This window comes from Neovison vison, chromosome 6 (assembly GCF_020171115.1).
Source record: "Neovison vison isolate M4711 chromosome 6, ASM_NN_V1, whole genome shotgun sequence".
Classification (NCBI taxonomy): domain Eukaryota; kingdom Metazoa; phylum Chordata; class Mammalia; order Carnivora; family Mustelidae; genus Neogale; species Neogale vison.
In genome coordinates, this window is record NC_058096.1 from 224,112,832 (window position 1) to 224,130,866 (window position 18,035).

The following is an 18,035-nucleotide window of genomic DNA, read 5'->3' on the forward strand; positions in this document are numbered from 1 at the left end:
GGTTTTTCTAAAGAAAGGGTCGGCCACCTATTTCCTTTCGTTTGTCGCACATCATAGAGAATAATGAAAGGGAGCTTCACTAGAGTTGAAAAAGCGTTCACTGTTCCACCAAATACAGCTCTGGTGGCTGCTGGGACGCTACCAAAAGGCCTATGCAAATGAACCGGAAGAGGGGCGGAGTCACTGCCTTCCCAGAAGTCCCTGGGAAGCGGCCGCGCTGCGCGGGCAACTCGCTGGTCCCGGGGAAGATGGCGGCGCCGGAGCCGGGGAGCTAGGGCGAGTGCGCTGGGCAGCGGCTGCCCGCCCGGCTTGGAGTCTGGGCCGGCCCGGTGAGCGCGGGGCTGCGGGGCCGGAGGGGTCGGCTCGCCTCCGGCCGGCGCCCGCGGCCGAGGGAAACGCAGCCCGGAGAAGGCGGGCCCGGTGGGCCCGGGGCGGAGCCCGCGGCGGCAGAGGGCGGGCCTGGGGGGGGGGGCCGAGGGCTCTGGGCACGCGGCCGGGGCGCGGGCGGGGTCTGGGGTGGGTGCGGAGACTGGCGCGAAGCCCGGGGCGGACTGAGGGTGGGGCACGGAGAGCCGCGGCGGGCGTGGGGGAACGGGGCCCGAGGGTAACGGGGGGTTGGGCGGGGTCCGGGAGGGCCCGGGTCCGGCGGCCCGCGAGGCGCTGGGGGTCTGGGGTGGGGTCTGAGGGCTTAGGCCGGGTGCGGGCTCAAGGGGCAACCTGGGAAGCGGAGATCGTAGGGGATGGAGGCTTTGGGGGCGAGAGTTACAGACTCGCAGGGGCTTGTGGGCGGGGCCTGGGTGTCCCCGTCGGGACCTAGGGGTGGCGGCTGAGAAAAACGGGGTGCGTCGGCCTCGGGGCCTCCCGGGACTGCCGCGAAGGAGAGAACACGAGCCCGTGCTCGCTGCTGGCGCGCGGAGGGCCGTGGGGAGGCTTCACCCCCGGGACCGTCGTCCGCCTTCCAAGTCCCGCCTCCGCTTCCCCTGGAGGCGGTGTCCTCGCGGCTCTCGCGCGTCTGCCCGCGGGCCCCGCCGCGGGACAGACCCACGGTCCGCCCCCACGCGCACTTGCCCCCGACCTCTTCGTGGCTCCACCCCGTCCCTGCCTGTGCGCTCCAGACCGCCAGAGAGGCCCTGTTCGAGTGTGGGTAGCTCGAGGCCTTCTGGGGGCCCCCGCCTACTGGGGTGAGACCCTCCAGTGCCCGGTGGGACTGGCCGCATCACCTCCTGCCCCCACCTTGCCCCCTTTATCCCTTCGCGTATCTGCTCCAGCTCGAGTGGCCTCAACACCCGAGGTGCCGCGCACTCTGTGCGCCCTGGTGCAGGTGTTCCTCCGCCTGCCGTGACCTTCCCCCAGGCATGTGCGAGTCTGGCTCCCTCCCTGCTACACTAGGATGCTGTTTTCTTGATTAGGCCTCCCTGTTCCTCCATGTTTATTTTATTTTATTTTTTTTTTAAGATTTTATTGGAGGCGCCTAGGTGGCTCAGTCGTTCATTGTCTGCCTTCTGCTCCGGTGGTGATCCCGAGGTCCTGGGCCTGAGCCCTTCGTGGGGCTCAGCGGGAAGCCTGCTCCCCCCCATCTCCGCCCGCTCCCCCTGCATGTGTTCCCTTTCTCGCTGTCAAACAATAAAATCTTTAAAGAAAGAAGAAATAAAAAAATAAAAGATTTTATTTTTTAATAAGATTTATTTATTTACTTATTTGACGGCAAGATCACAAGTAGGCCCAGAGACAGGCAGAGAAAGAGGGGGAAGCAGGCTGCCTGCCGAGTGGGAGCCGGACATGGGGCTTATCCCAGGACCCTGGGATGAGCCGGACATGGGGCTTATCCCAGGACCCTGGGACAGGGACTGAGCTGAACGCAGAAGCTCAATCCACTGAACCACCCAGGCGCTCCAAAGATGTTATTTATTCGAGAGAGAAATCACGAGTCGGGGCAGAGACAGAGGGTGAGGGAGAAGCAGGCTCCCCACTGAGCAGGGGGCCTTCTCGGGGCTCATCCCAGGACCCTGATATGGGATGCCAGCTGGAGGCAGACGTGTAACTGACCGAAACCGCAGGTGCCGTCCCTCCGTGTTTAAAACGCAGCTGCCCTTGCATGGCACACGAGACCCTAGGACGGGTTGGGCTCCTTCCGTTACCTGGGGTAAGCCAGCATGCAGCTTGGAGCTTGGCGTCCTCGAGCACTCAGTGAGTGTCCCTGTCAACCTTCCTCAGGAGCTGCTGACCGTCCTCAGTGTGTGAGCTGTGGCCTGTGAGCACAATGGATCTGGCTTACGTCTGCGAGTGGGAGAGATGGCCCAAGAGTACCCACTGCCCGTCAGTGCCCCTGGCCTGTGCCTGGTCCTGCCGTAACCTCATTGCCTTCACCACTGACCTTCGAAATGACGACCAAGGTGTGTCTCCTTGCCCTCCAGCCCAGCCCCCCCATCCCTGGTGTCCTACTGGGGGGCCTCTGGGTCTCCAGGCCTGCCTGGGAGCTGCTCCTCCCCCATGGGGGTCCTCTCAGGCTTTTCTCCGCTGTCACCGGGGTTGGTGAGGACCGTAGCCTCGCAGGTGTACGCAGGACAGATGCACCGCGCTTCTGCATCTGGTGCTGGGCCGTAGTGGGGGAAAGACCCTGGAATCACCCCTTTGGGATGGAGCGGAGCAGGGGCGTGTGGTCCCCTAGGGCTTGGAGACTTGATGCCCAGTTTTCCAGAACTTACATGTCATTATCTTCCTTTTGGAAGCTTCAAAGTCACTTTGTTGGGACTTGTTTTTTGTTTGTTGTTAAATACTGTGTGCCTGTTAGAGAAAATTAGAAAAGCAGAGAAATTTAGCTTAAGGAAAAACGTCCCGGATAGATGCCCACCATTAGGGTTTGGAGGTCATCTTCCAGTCCTGTTTTCTGTGTCTTTTTGAAAGCATGTGCCCACGCTTGTGGTCACCAGCCTGCTTGGTCTCCAGAGGGAACCCAGGAACACACAAGCCTGTTTTGCGCTAGCACTGGGGCCATCTACGTGGTCAGCAGCAGAGCAGCCCCCTGTCGTCCCCGCGGGTGGGATGTTCCCTGGTTTCCTCCCTGAGGCCTCCTGGGGTCATCAGAAGCTTCAGGGTGTTAGGGCTGCTGTGCCGAGTGTGCACTGTCCTCTGCAGACCTCACCCGCATGATCCATATCCTGGATACGGAGCACCCCTGGGACGTGCACTCTGTCAGCTCGGAGCACAGCGAGGCCATCACCTGCCTTGAGTGGGACCAGTCAGGTGAGGACGGGCCAGGGGCGGGTGGTCCTGAATGGCTGAGGGAGACAGTGGTGCTCATCCTTGATCCTGAATCTCAGAGTATCCGGCTCTGTCTTCCTGGTGACGTCCCCAGAGTCCACGGCAGGGACTGGAAGCCTCACCCTGCGGCTTTGTGGCCACTGCTGTTCACACTCCCCGGGGGCACCCTTGTCAGGAGAACGCCTTGTGCCCCTCCCCTGCTCCACTGCCCCAGGCCTGCTCCTCCCAGGCCCTGGCGTTCTAGCAGCCGTTGTCCCAGCCCACCCCGAAGGTTGGTAACCTGGTAACCGCGAAGGTTGGTAACCATGGAGGTTGGTAAGGCAGGTTTGCTGCCCCCACCCCCAACAGGCTCCCGGCTCCTGTCAGCCGATGCAGATGGGCAGATCAAGTGCTGGAGCATGGCGGACCACCTGGCCAACAGCTGGGAGAGCCATGTGGGCAGCCTGGTGGAAGGAGACCCCATTGTGGCCCTGTCCTGGCTGCACAATGGTGTGAAGCTGGCCCTGCATGTGGAAAAGGTGGGTGTCCTACCTGAGCAAGTAGGTGCAGTAGGTGAGATCATTCACCCTGTTTATCTCTCTGCTCCTCTTGATGTGGCTCCTCCTCTCCCACCACCAGCATCCTTTGGTTTCTCTAGTCCTGGGCCCAACTCGTGCTTGCAATCAAGCTGTCAGTATCTGCGTCTTAAGGGAGCTACCCATTTAACTGATGGCCACTGTCCTCAGTCAACCTTCCATTTAACTGATGGCCACTGTCCTCAGTGAACCTTTCATTTAACTGAAAGCTGCTGTCCTTAGTAAATCAGTCATTTAGCTGATGACTGCTGTTCTCAGTGAACCTCCCGTGGTTGGTATGCTTAGGGAATCATCGATCATTGATGTTGGTTCTCAAAATTCAACCCACTGGGTTTTGGGTTTGGTTTTTTTTTTTTTTAATGGTTTTATTTATTTATTTGATAGAGACACAACGAGAGAGGGAACGCAAGTAGGGGGAGTGAGAGAGGGAGAAGCAGGCTCTCTGCTGAGTGGTGAGCCTGATGTGGGGCTCGATCCCCGGACCCTGGGATCCTGACCCGAGCTGAAGGCAGGTGTTTAACAGCTGAGCCACCTAGATGCCCCCCCACCCCACCACACTGTTTAGTTCAGTAATATCCTAGAATTCCTCTTTCTGGGCCCCCAGAGCAGGGTTGTTAGGTCACAGAGGGCAGAGCCCTGAAAGCTGGTCAGGGCCCTTAGCTGGGGTTGGGATTGGCAGTAAACAGACCCCATGCTCCCTTCTCCCCCCGTAGTCCGGTGCCTCCAGCTTCGGGGAGAAGTTCTCCCGCGTCAAATTCTCACCGTCACTCACGCTGTTCGGCGGCAAGCCTATGGAGGGCTGGATCGCAGTGACGGTCAGTGGCCTGGTCACCGTGTCTCTGCTCAAGCCCAGCGGGCAGGTGCTGACATCCACGGAGAGTCTGTGCCGGCTGCGTGGCCGTGTGGCCCTGGCCGACATCGCCTTCACTGGTGGTGGCAACATCGTGGTGGCCACTGCGGACGGCAGCAGCGCCTCCCCCGTGCAGTTCTACAAGGTGTGCGTGAGCGTGGTCAGCGAGAAATGCCGCATTGACACCGAGATCTTGCCCTCGCTCTTCATGCGCTGCACCACCGACCTCAACCGCAAGGACAAGTTCCCCGCCATCACTCACCTCAAGTTCCTGGCCCGCGACATGTCCGAGCAGGTGAGGCCCTGCCTGGGGGTGACCCCCTCTGGCTGCGGCAGCAGAGCTCCACACGCTTCTAGTCTCAAGCGCTGGGGTCCGACGTGGACCTCACAAGGCTGAAACCCTGGTGCTGGCAGGGCTGGTCCCCCCGGGGCCCCAGGGAGACCCGGCTCCTGCCCTTCCCTGGCCTGTGGTCCCCACTTCATCCTCCCTGCCAGTAGCACGGATCCTCCCGTCTCTGGGACCCCCATCTGCCCTCTTCTTCCCTCTCATGAGGACCTGGTGAGGACGCCAGGCCCCAAAGCCTGCGGGTCCCGGAACTTGGGATGGGGTCCTCTTCGGGGACATCTTTGTGGCCGTCGGTCAGTGGTCACCCAGGGCTCCAGTGTAAGCACATGTCAGTAAGGCCCCGAACTTCATGAAGCTCTGATAGTTTCTGTGGCTGCACCCTGCTTGCCGCCGGGGCCATGTCTGCCATTGCGGCTGCACCTCTTTACCGGCTGCTGCTGTCCTCAGGTGCTCCTGTGTGCGTCCAGCCAGACGAGCAGCATCGTGGAGTGCTGGTCCCTGCGGAAGGAGGGGCTCCCGGTGAACAATGTTTTCCAGCAGATCTCACCTGTGGGTGAGTCTTCCCACTCCCAGGGGCACTGGGCTCCCAGCACAACACACGGGAGCTGTTCTGAACGGCTGCATGTCGGCCCGTGCTGCCCTCTTCCTCCCCGCTCTGCGGCCGCTTCATTCCTGTCCCGGAGAGCCTCCTGTGCTGGGGCATAGACGAGAGGTCTGCCCGTCAGCGCACAGGCGGGTGGCCTGCCTGCCTCACGTCTGATGCTTTCTGCAGCAAGCATGTGCCTGCTTGAGGGAACGGCAGTGCAAAGGTCCTGGGGCAGAGGCCAGGAGCTAGAGTGGCTGCGTAAGGGGAGGCACAAATGGGCACTGCAGCAGGAGTAGGGCTACCTGCAGCCCCCTGGGCCACAGAGGGCACTTAATCCTAAAAACCACAGACTCCTCCAAAACGTCTGGTATGTGGTGAGGAGACTGGGGCCCAGAGGGCATGACCAAGTCCACTCGGCACATACCTACTGGCTCCCCACCGCCCCGTCCCTGCAGCCACATGGAACTCCAGTGGCTCCAGATGGCAGCGCCCCCCCTCACCCCTACCCACCCCCCACCTGGACCCTGGGACATGCTGGCGCCGCTTGAAGCGACAGAGAAGTCAGGCAAGCCCCTGATGCCCCCTGCCCCCCGGGGCCCACACACAGAGATGATTTCCAGTAGATGTCAGCTGGGCTCTCTGCCGATGAGTGCTAATGGAGCCCAGAGTGGCTGGCTGTGCGGGGGGTACTGCACGGAACCGCTGATGAAGCTGTGGCGGGGGCCCCACGGCTCCTGCCCTCTCCGGGCGGTTACATAAGCTGCACACCGTGGGGCAGAGCGATTACCGCGAAGACTGTCCCAGCTGCCCTGTCCCCAGACCCCGTGAGCGTGGGGAGCTTGGTGGTGGTGGGCAGGGCCACAGGTGTGTGTGGCCTCCTGCGCTGTGCAGACGGGGACCAGCCCCAGGGCCAGCCTGGCCATAGCCATGTCCTAGCATTTGTGCCCGATCCAGGTGCAGGTGGTGCGGCGAGCTGCCTGGACGCCGCTACGGTTGCTGTTCCCTCTGCTCTCCCCGTTAGTGCCGTATCGCCCTCCGTGGCTCAGGCAGTCTCCGTGCTCTCGGGGCCTCAGTTTCCCTGGGGACAGTGTTTGCTAGGACTCCCTCCCTGGGCCCATGGCAGGTTTTTAAGTGGCGACAAACCATTCAGGGCGGAGTTCTCAAGGTAGAACGGTGGCAGGAAGAAGCTTCGTGACAGCTGTCGCCATGTGACAAACCAGCCCCGAACTCAGTAGCTCAAAGCGCAGCTGTGCGCTCTGCTGGGAGGGCCACCTCGGCTGCTCGGCCCCAGGGGTGTGTCTGCTCTCACCCGCCGGATGGCTCGGGCTGCTGTCGGCTGGGCCCCCGGTCTGCCCGCGTGGCACGCGTGTCCCTGCAGGCTGGCCCCGGCGTGTCCCAGTGCGCACTCATGAGCCTCTGCTTACGTCCCACTTCCCGAAACCCGGCAGCCGGGCCAGATGCACGGAAGCCGCCTGCCCGCCGTCGGGGCTTTCACCACCAGGGGTGTGGGTGCGAGGGACGCCGATCTGTGGCGCTGTGACCGTCCGGCTCAAGCCTCGTGAGGCCTGTGGAGCTGGGGTCCCCCTGGGACCCTTAACGTCACAAGAAAAGCCCATACAGGCTGGCCAGGTCTTGAGGGGGCATGTGGTGGCAGGGTCTGGGCTATGGTCTGTCTGCTGGTGCGTTGGCTCCTGCCAGGGGCACGGCGGCCTCACTCCCACCAGCCCCGTCCTTGCCATGCCGTGGAGTCCAGGGCAGGAGCAGGTTGGTTCAGCTGCTGTCCCCAGCCCGTTGTGAACCGTGCAGCTGGCTGGGCCGTGGAGCGCTCTGAGTGGTCACTCTGGACCGGGACCCCATGTGTGGGGCGGGGGGTGGGGGGCCCCTGCAGGGGTCTGGCCTGCTGCATGTCTCATCCTGTTTTGCTTTCCTGCCCACCCCCTGCCCCCGTTTGCAGTCGGCGACAAACAGCCCATGATCCTGAAATGGCGGATCCTGTCGGCCACCAACGACCTGGACCGCGTGTCCGCCGTGGCGCTGCCGAAGCTGCCGATCTCGCTCACCAACACCGACCTGAAGGTGGCCAGCGACACCCAGTTCTACCCCGGCCTCGGTACCGCCCCCCTGCCCCGGGCAGGCCCTGCCGGCCCCGACTGCCTGCGGGTGTCCCCGGCCCTCCGCCCGGCTCAGCCGCCCGCGCTCCCACACACAGGGCTGGCCCTGGCCTTTCACGACGGCAGCGTCCACATCGTGCACCGGCTGTCGCTGCAGAGCATGGCCGTCTTCTACAGCTCGGCCACCCCGCGCTCTGCAGATGAGCCGGCCATCAAGCGTCCGCGGGCCAGCGGCCCCGCCGTCCACTTCAAGGCCATGCAGCTCTCCTGGACCTCGCTGGCCTTGGTCGGCATCGACAACCATGGGAAGGTGAGCTGTGAAGCTGTCGCCTGGCGTGGGGTGTGAGGGTTGGGCCCCGGGGCTGCGGTCCCTGCTGCTCGGGCGGCAGGAGGTTCCTCGCTGGTGGGGTGGGGCTCCTCCGGCCCCGGAGGTCTCCGAGAAAGCTGCACTGCGGCCCGGGGCACAGAGTAAGTGCCCTGCCAGCAGGAGCCCTGAGGACGGTGGTTCTCCACCGCCAGGACGCAGGTAAGTGACCTGTGGCTCTGGGGCCTCATAGGAGCTCACTAATCCTTGCTCCTGGGGGCCTCGGTCTGGGCATGGGTGTGCTGTGCATGCTTGCCCTCCACGCCAGGCCGTGCAGACCCTGGACAGATCAGCTTCTGAGAGCTGCTTTTCCTCATGCCTCCTGCCTGAATCCACGTCCCTGTGGCCCCGTCCTCGGCGTGTCCGTGGGCAGGCCAACCAGCGGGCCTCTCCCCGCCCGAGGGGTTCTGCTTCCGGAGAACACCCCCCGCCCCCCCCCATGGCTGGAGAGTGGATTTGTGAGGCCGGGGGCGGGGCGTGGGGGGCCTGGGGTCACTAGGTGCGGGGCGGGGCCCGGGTCCCCTCCCTCGCGCCCTCCCTGCCCTCACCGGCGGCTCCCCCCAGCTGAGCATGCTGCGCATCTCGCCGTCCATGGGCCACACGCTGGACGTGAGCCTGGCCCTGCGGCACCTGCTGTTCCTGCTGGAGTACTGCATGGTGACGGGCTACGACTGGTGGGACACGCTGCTGCACGTGCAGCCCGCCATGGTGCAGAGCCTGGTGGAGAAGCTGCACGAGGAGTACACCCGCCAGAACGCCGCCCTGCAGCAGGTAGCGCCGCTGTGGCCGCCCCTGGGGGCCCGGGAGCCCCGCCCCCTGGGGCCCGGAAGCCCCGCTCCCCAGCCCTGCTCTGTCCAAAGTCCGCTCTGGGCGCTGGGGGCGGGAGGTGATGGGCCTGCCCCGCGCGGCTGCCCCTCTACCCTGCTCTGGCGGAAGCCGCTTCGCGGGCCCCTGGGGGAGGGGGTGGGAGTGTCCCTTCCTGCCAGCTGCTCCCACCTCCCCCCCCCCGCCCCCACCCAGGTGCTGTCCACCCGGATCCTGGCCATGAAGGCCTCACTGTGCAAGCTGTCCCCCTGCACGGTGGCCCGTGTGTGTGACTACCACGCCAAGCTCTTCCTGGTGGCCGTGAGCTCCACGCTCAAGTCCCTCCTGCGCCCGCACTTCCTTAACACCCCCGACAAGAGTCCTGGTGACCGGCTGACCGAGGTCTGCAGCAAGATCACCGACGCCGGTGGGTCCCGTCCCGAGCCCTGTTTCCGGTCGTCCTAAGCCCCACCTGAGGGGAGGGGGTGTGGACCGCCCTGGCACAGGGTGGGGGCGGTCACCCAAAGGCCTGGATGCAGGGGGGCCCTCGCGACAGCCACGCTGACCCAGGGTCCTCTTCTTCGAGGTCGAGGCCTGGGGCGCGGCTCTCCACGGTGCCGCAGGGTGCAGAGCTAGGCCGGCCGTGTCTGCGTGTGCCGTGAGCACCGCGAGGCCGCGGTGGGCCTGACTGCCCCGGTGGGCCTGACTCCCCGCCCCAGACATCGACAAGGTCATGATCAACCTCAAGACAGAGGAGTTCGTCCTGGACATGAACACGCTCCAGGCGCTGCAGCAGCTCCTGCAGTGGGTGGGGGACTTCGTGCTCTACCTGCTGGCCAGCCTGCCGAACCAGGTGCGCCGTCCGGGCGGCCCCGTCCCCTCTGCTCTGCCCCACACCCCACCCTCCGCAGCGACCCCCTTGCGCCCCCACTGTCCCTCTCTGCAGAGGTCCCCTGACCCGTCCTCTCCCCGGCCCACCCCCCAGACGCACCCTGCCCAGGACCTCAGGGGCATTGAGCTGTGTGCACCCACTCTCCCTGGGGGCTTGTGCAGACGGGCCTGCGCCACACCCGCTCTGACCTCAGGCCACGAGGGTGGCCAAGTGCGTTTCTCGGCCCAGGTTTAAGACCATCGTCCTCCCCGCCCCGGGAGCGGTGTGAAGTCCCTTTTTCCCCTTCCCCACACGGGCTGCCGGGGTGACCACTTTGCCTCCTCCCGGCACCACGCGGTGGCTGAGGATGCGCTCCAAATGCCGGTGGCCCAGTGGCCTGTTGGCCCGGGTCTGCCCTGGCCCATCTCCCCGCGCCAAGGTGTCCAGCCGAGGGCCTCTCCCTGCAGGGCTCCCCGCTGCGGCCGGGCCACAGCTTCCTGCGGGACGGCCCCTCGCTGGGCCTGCTGCGCGAGCTCATGGTGGTCATCCGCATCTGGGGGCTGCTGAAGCCCAGCTGCCTGCCCGTGTACACGGCCACCTCGGACACCCAGGACAGCATGTCCCTGCTCTTCCGTCTGCTCACCAAGCTCTGGATCTGCTGTGAGTCCCCGGCCCTCGGCTCTCGGCCCCCAGCCATGGCTCAGGTCCGGGCCCGGTCGCCCCCCACCCCCCGGGTCGCACCGGCTCGGGCCCCAGCGCCCAGCACAGGTGCTCTCTGCGCGGCAGCCGTGTGCTTGTCCCGGGGCGCCGGACGGCACGTCTCCAGGCGGTGTCCCCTTGTTCCCAGCCCCCTGCCGCCGGGAAGGCAGCCCGGTGCCTGTCGGTCCCGGGGCCTGTGCCTCCCCAGTGGGCAGTACGTCCCCACGGTCCCCTCGGTCCCCTCCCCACAGGCCGCGACGAGGGCCCCACGAGTGAGCCGGACGAGGCGCTGGTGGACGAGTGTTGCTTGCTGCCCAGCCAGCTGCTCATCCCCAGCCTGGACTGGCTGCCCGTCAGCGACGGCCTGGTCAGCCGCCTGCAGCCCAAGCAGCCTCTGCGCCTGCACTTCGGCAAGGCCCCCCCACTGCCCGCCGGCGCCGGCGCCCTGCCGCTGGACGGCCTGGTCCGGTGCGTGCCCACCCTGCCCCGTGGCCCCTACCTGCGCCGGGCCGGCCACTGCCCTCTGGCCTCAACCTGGACGCTGGCCCCAGGGATACCCCTGCCCCCTTCTCCACCCTGCACTCAGTCATCTGGGGGACACCACTGTGCCTCCGCTCTGCTGCCCCCTCCCCGCCCCCCGCGTGGAGCGTCACGTCGCTGCCCTTGACTCGGGCTCCAGGCCCCACAGAGCCGGACCGTGTGCTGCGTGGCCCGGGGCTTGTGGCCCGCCGTGGAGGAGCCTAGTGCAGGCACTGCAGCGCAGCCCGGGGGGGACAGACCGCAGCCTCCGGCAGGGTGTCCTCAGGGCCAAGGGGCCCCTTCCAGGCCCCGCCACACGCCACTGCTGTTGGAACGTGCGGGGTCAGCCTTCGGGGCCCAGCAGCACTGCAGGGCAGCCTCTGTCCCCGGCCTTCAGGCAGGAAAGTTGCGTCGACCCAGGGTCGTGCAGGGGCTGCTGTGTAGACGCTCAGGTGACCGAGAGACTGGCGTGAGTTCCCCACGCCGTCTGTTGCCTTGGGTGGAAATTTCAGAAAACAGATAAGCCAAAGGAAGACAGGCCTGCGTGGCCCTCCGGGGGACGTGCCCTGTGAGCTCCGGCCTCTTCCTTCTTGTCTGGGGGGAGGGACTGCCCCACGCGCCCAGGCTCGCGCTTGTGTTTGGGTTTTGAGATAAACTTTCAGAAAAGAGAGGATCGATCACAAAGAGGTTTTAAGTTCTGTGTTCTAGAAACATTCAGACTTACTTAATACCCGGGGAGCCCCAACCAGCCCCCAGGACCCCTCCCACGGGCCTTCCGTCACCCCCGTGTCCGCAGCGGAGGGCCCGCGTGTCACGGGGGTCTGCCGAGCCGCTCACGTGCTCTCTCTTCCGCCAGGGCTCCGGGCCAGCCCAAGGTCGACCACCTGCGCCGGCTGCACCTGGGAGCCTTCCCCACGGAGGAGCGCAAGGCTTGCGCCAGGTGAGCGCTGCCTGCCTGCCGCTGGGTGCTCGGTCTCGGTCTGGCCCCGGGGGCGAGCAGGGGTCTGTGTCCTGGTGAGCTCCCAGCCTGTGCCCGCCCCCCGGGGAGCTCTCCAGGTCCGAGAGCACAGAAGCAAGCGTGGGCCCTGGACAGATACAACCTCAGTGCTTGGCTCAGGATCCTGGACACAGGCTGTGGCTCCCAGGGTCGCCCTGCTAGGGAGCTGCCAAGCCGGGACTCAGAAGCCCCACGACCCTCGCTCGTTCACTCCCAGAGGGGAGGGGGGCAGTGCCTGAGCTGGGCTGTAAGGGTGTGCGGGAGGCAGCTCAGCGCTGGGGGGAGCTGCATGTGCCAGGGCCCCGCGGCAGGTGGGACAGCCCCAGCCAGGGCCTCGGCCTCCCGGCTCTGCCCCCAGGTGCGGCTGCGTCACCATGCTCAGGTCACCCAATAAGACGACGGCCGTCAAGCAGTGGGAGCAGCGTTGGATCAAGAACTGTCTGTGCGGGGGGCTGTGGCGGCGGGTGCCCCTCAGCTGCCCCTGACGGGCCTCGCCGGGACGTTCCACGCTCTTTGGACCTTCGTTGGGCGCCCCGAGAAACAGCTGTCCTGGGAGTGTGGTCCTCTGCCCAGTCCAGCGAGGTCCGTGCCCCGTCAGCGGACCTGCAGGGGAGGACGTGGCCTTGGGGCGTTCGTTAGTCACCACTGCCCAGCGGGTGCTGCTTTTTTCTCTTCCTCGAAGCCTAATGGTGGCTCCCAGGCGGAGGGACCCCGGCCACCCGTCCGCCCGTGCCAGCTGGGGATGGAGATGGGCCTGTGGATCCCATGGCCACGGGCAGGACCACAGCACATGCAGTGCCCTCCCTGGGTGCCCAGACCTCCAGCGGCCCCTGTGGAAGCCCCAAGTCCTGGCTCTGGGGCTCCAGGGCAGCCTGGGCCTCCGTCGAGAATGTGCCGCGTGAACCTACGGGCTGTTGGGCGTTTGCGTGGGTGCTCCCCGCCACACCAGCAGGGGCACTTGCTTCCATCTCTTCCGGCCGCGCCCCAGTGGTTCTGACCTTAGCAGGCCCAATAAACGTCCCGCCGGCTCACAGGTGTCCTGTCCGTGCGGAGCTGCTGTGCCTCCCTGTCCCTGTCCCCGTTCTGGGCTCTTGTGCCCTCGGGTCTCACTGTCTTGCTGTCAGCGTTCCCTGAGCACCTAGTGCTAATCACGAGGTCCTTGCGGGGAGTCGCGGGCCAGGCGCGGTGAGGGGGGGCCTTCTGCGGATGCCCGTGTCTACCTCTCCTGGTCCCCCACGTGCCCCCTCCATCGTCCCGTCCCCCCACGGCACACCGAGGCCTCTGGGTTTCTGGAAGCTCAGGCCTGGTTCCCCTGGGGTTCTGCCTTCTGTTGACAAGCACTTTCCCCAATTATGTCCTGCTCCGTGGACCCCAGACAGCGCCCTGCCTGTGGAGCGCTAATTGGTTCTCTTGTTCTCCCAGGAGGGCTGGGGGGTGGTGCAGGCCAGGTGGAGGCCCCCGGGAGGTAAATGCTGCCTGTACCCGTGTGCTCAGGGCTCGCCCTGTTACCTGGCCGGGCCCTGTCGCCCACAAGGGGCCGGCTGTCGGAGCTGATGCCTTCTGTGGGGATTTGGCACTCGTGGGCCCACGCTGGGGGCAGGCGTGAAGGTGGGGAGCTGCTGCCTGCCTCTCTGCCCTCTCTGCTCATCACCACTGCGGTCCCCCTTTAGTGACACCGGGACCCCAAGGGCATCCCCCGCCGGTCTGGTCGTGCCTGGATGTGTGGTCCCTGGGGACACACGGAGCCATCCGTGAGCCCAGGGTGGGCAGTGTGCCAATCATTGGTCTGCCTCAGACGGAAGGCGGGGACGGTTTTGGGCAGCGGGGAAGCGGCCTCTCCTCCCCAGAGAAGGGCTCCACGGGGGCCCCCTCCTGAACAGTGCCCAGCCCCCTCTGCTGTGCAGTGTGTGGCTCAGGTTTGGGGCTCCTGCATGCTCCTGCCCCGCGTCTCCCACTGGGCCCTGTTCTTTGCCATGTGTCCTCAAGTCGTTTTTTTAAGCTGGTTACTTGCTTTAGGACAGCGGGCCCGTTTGGCACACCCACTTCACAGGTTTAAGGTTCAGTTGTGCTTTTACGACATGAACACCACTCCCACCAAGGGGAGGGCCTGGGTCCCTCCTCTCGGGTCTGGCAGCGCTCTCCCACGCCTGCGTCCGAGTCTGTGCGGAAATGATGCCCGTGGCCCCTGCGTGGGTGGACATGGCCTTGCTTGTGGCCCCTGTCCCTGGAACCCGAGCCGCTGTGAGGAAGCCCCAGCGCTAGGGGAGGCCACTGAGGATGCCTGTGGGCCCCCGGGACAGGGCGGGGCGGGGCAGGCCTCCCCAGTGTCCCCCAGGGGCTGGGCCCCCAGCGTCGGTCGTCAGCCTGCACCCTGCCCCCTGCCCCTGTGCTGGCTAGATTTGAATTTCAGTTGAACAAATGTTTTAGTACAAGCTTGTCCCAAATATTGTGCGATTACTCACGATACAAGTTGTTTTTCTGAAATCGCCATTTACCTGGACATACTGTGTTTCTATTTGCCAAGTCTGGTAAACCCCCACCCCCAACCTGGACTGTCTCATTCAGGAAGTACCCGCTGAATGGATGAGTCTCCTGTGTTCGAATGACCCGCACTGTTTCCGTACAGTTTGTTAAATTCGGCAGGAAGCCATGAGCCTCCCGTCGGCTCTCAGAAGGGCTGTGGGACTCCATTTCTGTGAGCAGGTGTCTGTCCCCAGTGCCCAGCCCAGGACTGAGTACACATTAGGTGCTCACTAAGTGCCTATTTCATACAGAGCGTATGACTCCCAAGGTGGACACTCTATGGCAGGAAAGTGAAACTTGGCCACAGGTTCCAGCCCCCGTTCTCCAACCCCCAGTGGGGCCCCTGACTTCACCTCTCAGACCCTCAGTCTCCTTTTCAACAAAAGGGAAGTCGTGAACCCCTTTGGTGGACCAAGCTTGACACGTGGGCCAGCAGGTGCCGGGTCTCCATGGCTCCTCATCCAGGTGGGAGAAAGTAAAGGGCCTCCGGGCCTGGGTTCTGCCCTCTGACCTCCCTGTTGTTGCCCAGAAGGGTAAACTGAGGCCCAGGGTGCCAGTCAGTGTGGCTGCTCTAGGACACCCATTCACCTAACTCATTCTGTGACCCGGGAGCCGCTGGAGATGACCCTGAACGCATGTGCAGGGGTTCGGCCGAATCCGGGCTTTGCCTGGAAGCCTCCCGGGACCCCAGGAGAGTCGCGAAGCCTTCGAGCCTCAGTGTCTGGATGGGTCGTAAGAACACGACTGACTTCAGAGGGTCTGCGAGCCTAAGGCTCAGCCCAGAGCAGGGCGTCGCGCACAGTGGGCCCTCCCGCCCGCTTGGGAAGGCCGGACATCCGTGGGAGGGGAAGGGGCACCTGGGACGTGAGCCCCTCCCGATCGCGCGTGGAAGAGTCGGGGCGCCCGGCTGCGGTAGAAGTGTGGAGCGCGCCCTCCGCCAGGTGCGCCCTCGCCAACCTCGGGCCGCGGGCCCCCTCCCCCCGCAGCCGGCGGCGCGTGCTCAGGGCAGGCGGGTGCTTGCAGGACGGGACTTTATTGTTGGCCCCCGTGACCGCCGCCCCCCGGGACCCCTCAGGCGGCCGCACCCTCGGCCAGCACGCCGTCGATCCAGTCCGCGTAGCTCGCCAAGCGCGTGTAGATGCCGGGCTTCTTGGGGTTGCCGCACACGCGCGAGCCCGAAGTGACCACGGCTTCGGCCACGCCGCCGCACACCAGCGGGCCCCCGGAGTCGCCCTGTGGGGGCGGGCCGTGAGCGCTGCGTCCGCGCACCCCCCGGCCCCCGCCCTTCCTCCCCTCCGCACCTGTCGGGACCTCGGTCCAGCCCCGTCCCCGAGGGCAGGGGCCACAAGCCCCGCCCACAAGCCCCGCCCCCGGGCCCACCTCGGGGCCCCGCCCCGCCCCCTCGGGGCCCCGCCCCCGGCGCACCGCGCAGGTGTCGCGGCGGTTGCTCTCCCCGCACATCATGCGCTCGGTGATGGTGCCGTCGTGGTACGTGCGCCGGTTGCAGGTGGCGCGGGCCATCACCCGCAGGGGCAGGTACTGCAGGCGGTCCGGCCGGCGGCCCGCGTAGCTGACCACACCCCAGCCGGCCACGTCGCAAAGCGTGCCCGCCTCCACGTCGCGGTCCTCGCGCTGCCAAGGCAGGGGCTGCACGGCGGGGCCCAGCTGGGCCTTCTCTGACAGCTGCGGGACGGGGCGGAAGCGAGCGTCGGGGCGGGCGCGGGCGGGGGCTGTCCCGCAGGAGGGGGTGCGGCTGGCCTGGGGGGACGGGGGACGGGGGTCGGGGGAGGCGGGCGGGGGTGCGTGCGGCTGGACCCGGCTGACCTTCAGCAGCAGGAGGTCGTGGTCGATTGTGTCGGGCCGGCTGCCTGGGTGGGGCACTGCGCGGAGCACGTCGTACCGGCGCTTGGAGGGCTCCGGCTGCGACAGGGAGTGCGCGCCCAGGACCACCTGCACCTTCCCGTCGGCCCTGGGAGTGGGGTCCGCCTCAGAGCCACGTCCCCGCCCCGCCCAGACCCCCTCCCGCGCCCTTTGTTCCGCCTCAGGCCACTCACGCCTCCTCCAGGCAGTGTGCCGCGCTCAGGACCCACTGCTCAGACACCAGGAAGCCGCCGCATAAGTGCCTGCCGTTCACCTGCACCGATGCCATGTAGGGCCGCGCGTGGGACGCGGCCTCGCGGCCGCCCAGGATCCGCCCGCGAGGCTGCGCCGCTGGGGGTGGGCAGGTGGGCCTGAGCCCTCCAGGGCTGACCCGCACGGAGCCCGCACACCTCCCTCCAACCCCGCACGCCCCCACCCCCGGCCCCGCTGCAGCCCACGCCTGGGATTCTGCCCACCAGAGCTGCGAACTGCGCTGGGGACCAGGGGCACGGCGGGCGGACATAATGATAGGGAATGGGGGGGGGTCGGGGGCAAATCCCGGGCCTGCGCACTGCGCCTAACAGCCTCAAGGCAGATGTGAGCTGAAGGGGGCTGCGGTCCTGCCGGCCTCAGCTTTGCTGGCCCTCATCCTGTCCCCTGCAGCCCCGTGAAGCCATGGATCCTCTCCGTGGGGGCAGCTCAGGCCTTACAGTCCAAGTTTTGAAAGTTCCTGGACTTGAGAGCCTTCCATTCACGGGGACTTTGTCCCCTTTCCTGTCCACCTAGTGGAGCCAGTGGGGGGGGGGGTGCTGGCTGCCTGACCGCCCTCCAGACTGGTGGCTCCTGCTGTCCCCTCATCCAGGTCCACTCACCACAGACAGCGGCTCCCAGGAGGACCAGAGTCACCAGGCACATCCCGCGGCCTGCCATGCTGCTGCTGTGTGGCTGGAGCCTGCCGAGGGGGCACTTGTAGGGCCGTGGCTGGGGGCGGTGCTTCCCCCCAGCCGCCTGTTGGGTGGGCAGCCGCCCAGCTGGGGAAAGCGGCACCTGCCTGGCCTGCTTCCCACCTGCCCTGCTTCCCGCCTGCCCGGCTGTGGGGTTAAGCTCCCTCAGTGCTCCACCCCAAGAGTACGCAGGCGGCAGGAGACCCTCTGGACCGGGGGAGAGCAGAGCGGGATGGACCCACCCTCCAGCCTCTCCTGCCCCCAGTCCCCCGCCCACTAGCCCGGGCTCCCCAGGGTGCCCTCACAGCCCCAAAGTTCCCCAACAGCAGCTGGAGGCCGCAGCTGGGAGCAACCAACTTCCTCCTTCTGTCCCTCCCTTCTTTCTCTTCCTTTCCAGCTGGGAGAGGAGGTTGGGTGGGGGCAGAGAGGTCATTTGATGGCTTTGTCCCTGGTGGTTCTGGGCCGGATACCCCAACAACTCGAGTATTAGAAAGGCGGCGCGTAGGGGCAGCTGGGAAGCCTGCTGGATACGAGTGATGGAAAAACCAAGCTAAGGGGCGATGGGGCGGCTGCCCTTGGCTCAGGTCAGGATCCCGGGGTCCTGGGATCCAGCCCCACACTGGGCTCTTGCTCAGCAGGGAGTCTGCTTCTCCCTCTGCCCCTCCCCCTGCTCGTTCTCTCTCTCTCTTTCAAATAAATAAATAATCTTTTTGAAGAACTGAAAG

At 65.7% G+C, this 18,035-nt stretch overlaps 2 protein-coding genes across 3 annotated transcripts; one reads left to right on the forward strand and one right to left on the reverse strand.

The window, feature by feature from the left end:
- Window positions 1-216: 216 nt before the first annotated feature.
- MED16 (mediator complex subunit 16) lies at window positions 217-12,562 on the forward strand. 2 transcript variants are annotated; one of them, XM_044254739.1, is made up of 15 exons: window positions 217-329; window positions 2,215-2,393; window positions 3,136-3,243; window positions 3,610-3,779; window positions 4,550-4,981; window positions 5,480-5,585; window positions 7,573-7,728; window positions 7,828-8,039; window positions 8,658-8,864; window positions 9,114-9,324; window positions 9,617-9,750; window positions 10,236-10,428; window positions 10,719-10,935; window positions 11,843-11,926; window positions 12,342-12,562. In XM_044254739.1, the coding sequence occupies exons 2-15, from the start codon at window positions 2,261-2,263 to the stop codon at window positions 12,466-12,468; spliced, it is 2,490 nt and encodes an 829-aa protein (XP_044110674.1). In that variant the 5' UTR covers window positions 217-329; window positions 2,215-2,260; the 3' UTR covers window positions 12,469-12,562. The 2 variants fall into 2 exon arrangements, with proteins under 2 accessions (XP_044110674.1, XP_044110675.1); XM_044254740.1 differs by lacking the exon at window positions 217-329 and adding an exon at window positions 540-557.
- Window positions 12,563-15,523: 2,961 nt separating this feature from the next.
- On the reverse strand, window positions 15,524-16,670 carry LOC122910832 (complement factor D-like). Its single transcript, XM_044255469.1, has 4 exons — window positions 16,561-16,670; window positions 16,331-16,475; window positions 15,932-16,189; window positions 15,524-15,739 (listed from the first exon to the last, which is right to left on the reverse strand). Exons 1-4 carry the CDS (start codon window positions 16,653-16,655, stop codon window positions 15,578-15,580), a joined length of 660 nt encoding a protein of 219 aa, XP_044111404.1. The 5' UTR covers window positions 16,656-16,670; the 3' UTR covers window positions 15,524-15,577.
- Window positions 16,671-18,035: the final 1,365 nt, after the last annotated feature.